A 5,000-nucleotide genomic window follows, 5' to 3' on the forward strand; every position below is an offset into this window, starting at 1 on the left:
TTTCTGAAGGCATAAATGGCAATGGAAATGCAAATTTAGCACACAGTTAGGTTTTAACGTCCTGAACATTTGAAAGCAGAGTTGGTGCTTCTGACAGGTCACGTGACATGTCACGTGACGTTTAGCGGAAAATAGCCATTATTTGAGGAATTGGTGGCGGTTTTTAGTAATCATCCCGCAACGAAAACGCGTTTTAGATGAAGGTCAATTATTTCTATTCTCTCACGTTTGGAATGACCGTCCCTCTGTTCCCAGAAAAATTTGATAGGGTCAAAGGTTGTTTTTTCTTCGACAAAATTCGACTTTTGATCATTTGTATCTTCTAAAAACGAAATCAAGGAAGATCATTACAATCGTAGCAAGGTAGAAAAAAAATTAAATTTGCATCGAAAACGCTCATTTATTGATCAGTAGAATGTAAATTCGCCACCAATTCGCTGATTTACCAAATTTTAAGAAAATGATCACCTGACACTTCATGTGATCAAAACAATATGTCAAGGCAAGGCAGAACGCCGGCTTTTGTAATCAGGGACAAGTTCAGCAAGGTAAAACAAATATAACAAGAGATATAGCCGCCCAACCATCATTCCTGACCCAGGCCTTAAACTGCTTGAGATAAAAAAAATGTTAATCGACCTTTTCAGCTCGGGAGGTTTGTTTTCCCATTACGGACCACGTGATATTCCCTAGAGATTTGTTCTTTTATCCATCTAAAATATAGTCATTCATCTACATGTGACAATTTGAAAATCTGAAAGCAAAAATTCTCAAGAGTATTATTACGTGGTCAAATGGGTTAACAAACCGCCCAAGCTAAAAAGGTCTATTGGTTGTCAACCTGAAACCTGCTGACGCACAAAGTTACTCTACTTCTTTTGTTTGTTTTCGAAACTTAGAAGCGTTATGTTCTAATGGTATTTCAAGCACTAAACAATTTCGTCAGGAAAAATGTTATGAACGACTCCGGACTGAAGCAAAAGTATAAAGTCAGGTGGAAAATTCTCAATGGTTAGAGCACGTGATGAGAAGTTTATTAACCAATCACAAGGCTCTTAAGAATTGCCATTAGATAGACAAGAAAACAATGGACAGAGAGAGGAAATATCAACAGGACAACCTGAATGCATTCAAACAAGTTAACAAATCCACTGTCCATTTTGGTTTTTGAATTGCTCACGGATAGGAAAATTGTATTTTAGGCAATGTACCTCGGAGGGAAACGAACCTGCAAGCATCCTTTGGTTTTTTATCATACAACTATATAAACTGAGCTCATACGTGTTAGTATACGGTAAATCCTCTATTAAGCCCCCCAGGGGCTTATTTGAGACGGGGGTGGGTGGGGGGCTTATTTAATTCCTAGCGAAGCGCATTACCGGTATCAAAAAGAATTAAGATACAGACTAGGGTTACGCTTACTTACTTCCTGTTTTGGACCAGGGCAATGACTGTCTATATAGCTAATATGGAGATTTGAGTGGAAAAGTTCAAGCTCGTGAAGTTGGAGGTCATGCAGCGAAAGACCGAAGACAAATTCGAACTTTCAGCACGTGAATAAACCATACCAGATCAGTCCACATGAAGTGTTACAGTCGTGATTACATCACAAATACAGTCTATCATTTATTCACTTGATTATGTGGAATAAAGACGGAGGGGAGGGGACAGGGGCTTAATAACTTTCTTCCTCGGAAAAAGGGGGGCTTATTAGAGAGGGGGCGCTTAATAGAGGATTTACGGTAATTTATTCTGTATCTTGAAGTACTGCATTACTTAGTTTAAATACAACCTCCTCTCTGCTCCTGCAGCGTGAGTTAAAACTGTCCACAGTCGTTGTGATATACAACAAGCGTTTGACAGCAACGACAATACCGAATCATGGCAAAGCATGGCCGGTCATTTCAAGTTTTTCGCGTGATGTGCGATTTCTGTACCAAGACATGTTCCGCAGTATGCTGATGACAGCGTGTCGAATGTGTCCCATCTTCAAGCAGTAAATTACTGGATTCAAAGACGAATTAAGACATATAAGAGTTACTGAAAAAAGAGAAAATCGCTTCAAAACGACACTCGGGCTGTTCATTTGAGGGGCGACCAAGGAGATCAAGTAAGGCAAATAACAAACCAAAAACACGAGATATACATAGAAGATACCGACCGAAGATTTAATATTGCTAGAAAAGTTTGCGATTTCTCCGCTCTGCGCTACTTGTTGTACTTGCAGGACCTGAATCTGATTCTTGTGTCGTCTTACAGCTAAATAAATCCTAATGTAGACCATGGCTGTAACAATAAGACCAAGAACCCCAATAACTGATATAAGAAGTGCGTAAATATCGAGTGGAACCCAGAACACTAAAAAAGAAACAAATACACTTAAAACCCATATTAAGATCACCACAGCAACAACGCGCTTGTGAGTCACAAGTTCCTGGTATCTGAGATGAAGATGAATAGCCAAGAACCTGTCTACACTTACAGCCACAACATTACAGAACGAAGAATTGAAAAATAAATGTGCAATGAAGTAAAAAGCCTTAGCCGTGTTACAGCCGGGATTGTTTTGTTGTAACCACTTGACCAGAAGTGAGGAGTAAAATGGTTGGGCTATTAAACCAACACCAACATCAGAGACAGCAAGACTCAGGAGGAATGTTTTTAAAGTCTTTGGCAGCGATGATGTTTTTCGTATCGCGTGGATTGTTACAATGTTCAACATGATGGCGGTATAGGACAGAAAACTGTTGAAGACACAATTAGCGATGAAAGTCGAATAGAAATCCTCAGCTTCGGAGGGCTTTGGATAGTACTGCAGCAGCAATTCACAGAATGATTTCTTCATGATATCGACTCAAGATTCTTTAAACCACAGAGCGTTTGACGTATCAACTGATCCACGAACGTTACAGTTTTCTTCCTCGGCACAAGGGACCTGTTCCCTCGCCATTTCGACCACTTAGGTCAAAATGAGTTCTTTAACCACTTACTCAAGTGACAATCCTTGATCGGCAAACGAGGGAAGTATTCTCTGAGAACTCACCCTTTCAGACGACTTTGTACACAGGAAAATTTATACGCGTGTCATGAATTTTTGTTATCGCTTATTAGAATTAAACTAAGACGTAAATGTCTTCGATATAAGTGTCAGGTTTATTAAACAGGCCGTACGTTTATAAAGACATTAAAAGCGGTCTTGAATTTCACATGATTTCAGACGGTAAAGTGAGAATGCATCTCAATGAAGATCCTTAGACAGATGCTTGGTAAAAACATAAGTTACTGCATTTATATAAAAATTGCATAGAAACGAAACGGAAGAAAAATGTCTTTAACAGGTCGATTAGCGTGGTGATGGATGGTACACTTGCCAAACTGGTGGAAGTATCGTGTACCTTGCGACGAGCGCGGCTGATCGTGAAAACGCTAAAGGGAATCCCTTGTGTCAAGCGTCGCTGGTAGTCTTGCCAGCAAAAAGAACGCTTGATAATGATGGAGTCACAACTACATATGATTAAATAAAGTACTTTGGGAGTTAAACGAATTCAAGTTATTACCTGCTTTGAAAATTTTAAATATTCGTTGTTATTCTTGCAATTGACATCAGACAAAAATATAAATAGCGAGGAATTCATTATGATTCGTTCGTCTTAATTTTATTGGTCTGGGCAAGTCAAAATGACGAGCACGCTTTGTCACGACACCAGTTCCAATTACTAATGAATAATATATAACAACAAATATCGAGGATAAGGACTTTTCTTATATAAGAACTAAGACTTCTTTTGAGTGAAAAAGTGAATGTTATATTTGAACAGTTTTGCAAACAGCACGGGCGGAGGTTGTAAGAAAGAACGCAAGTCTTCCGCGAATGCGTCATGATTAAAATAAGAAAAACACAGACGTCACTACTCCATTGTCAGTCATGTCAGTATTTGTAAACACAACATGGAAAGCTGTTTCAAATTTCAACATTGCAGATACCGCCAAGATTACCGCTAAGATAACAGGTTAAGATACGAGTAAGATAAAGTAAGGTGAGAAACCGATAAAAACACTACTGAATAACGGTCCTTAGCTGTATGCTTGATCAATAATAAGTTAGCACGTGCTCATAAATATTGCATGGTTGTCTTTTAACACTGGCAAACAATCGGACAAAAGGAAGAAGTGTTTTAAATGTCGATGAGTGTGCGTATGGAAGGTCATGTGCAGTGTGGCGAGTGCGACTGAAAAGACACCGAAAGAAATGCTGATGGTTTTGCGATCGACAAGAATTGGAACGCTTGATAATGCTAGCGCTGCCAGCAGTGTATGATTTCATCGTCATGATCAATATCATGATCATTATCTTTTTTCTCACTATGTCTTCTTGCATCAATAGGCGAGTAAGGTCTGTTTATCAACCCTGTGTTAATGCCACACCATTGACGCAGGTGTAAATGATGTAGAAAATACGACATTTATGACGTTTGTTTCTTAAATTTTTCAACGTCTGCTTAAGGTGTTCCTCTCACGGCATCATAGTTTGCTGTTAAGTCAGTACCCATATATAGTTCTGTCAGTTTTTTCGTAGTTTGAACTCATATAATTATTGCTTATTTGTGATCTCGTGAGGACTAGTATTTGTAGGATTTGTGGACCGACCCATTCCAAAAACGCTCGACATCTCTGTCTAGTTTTTCTAAAGGCGATTCATCGAGTCAAGTGTTGCTGGTATATATAGTTTCGCCAGCAAAAGGGACGATCGGTAACGACAGAGTCACAACCATATATGATTAAATAAAGTACTTTGAGAGTAAATCGAATATAAGTTATTGCCTGCCCTGGAAATTTAAATATTTATTTTTATTCTTGCAATTGACATTAAACAAAACAAATATACAAGGAATTCATTAAGATTGGTTCGTCTTAATAATTGGTCCAAGCAAGTTAAGATGACGAGCGCACTTTGTCACGACTACAGGTCCAGTCACTAGTTAATCATATATAATTGCAAA

General features: G+C 38.6%; 1 protein-coding gene and 1 pseudogene across 1 annotated transcript; both read right to left on the reverse strand.

Annotated features, from left to right (window-relative positions):
• Positions 1-1,012: 1,012 nt before the first annotated feature.
• Positions 1,013-3,089, reverse strand: LOC149112276 (melanocortin receptor 5-like). Its single transcript, XM_089290103.1, has one exon. The coding sequence runs from the start codon at positions 2,843-2,845 to the stop codon at positions 1,880-1,882; it is 966 nt and encodes a 321-aa protein (XP_089146229.1). The 5' UTR covers positions 2,846-3,089; the 3' UTR covers positions 1,013-1,879.
• A 1,725-nt stretch (positions 3,090-4,814) lies between these two features.
• The window catches only part of LOC149112277 (adenosine receptor A3-like), a 1,815-nt pseudogene continuing 1,629 nt past the window's right edge, over positions 4,815-5,000 (reverse strand).

Source organism: Orbicella faveolata, unplaced genomic scaffold (assembly GCF_042242905.1).
Source record: "Orbicella faveolata isolate gen_17 unplaced genomic scaffold, um_ofav_v1 contig_2, whole genome shotgun sequence".
In the NCBI taxonomy this organism is placed as follows: Eukaryota; Metazoa; Cnidaria; class Anthozoa; order Scleractinia; family Merulinidae; genus Orbicella; species Orbicella faveolata.

Coding starts and splice junctions, on each gene's coding strand:
- LOC149112276 (XM_089290103.1), bottom strand. CDS start 2,845: ATGAAGAAATCATTCTGTGAATTGCTGCTGCAGTACTATCCAAAGCCC.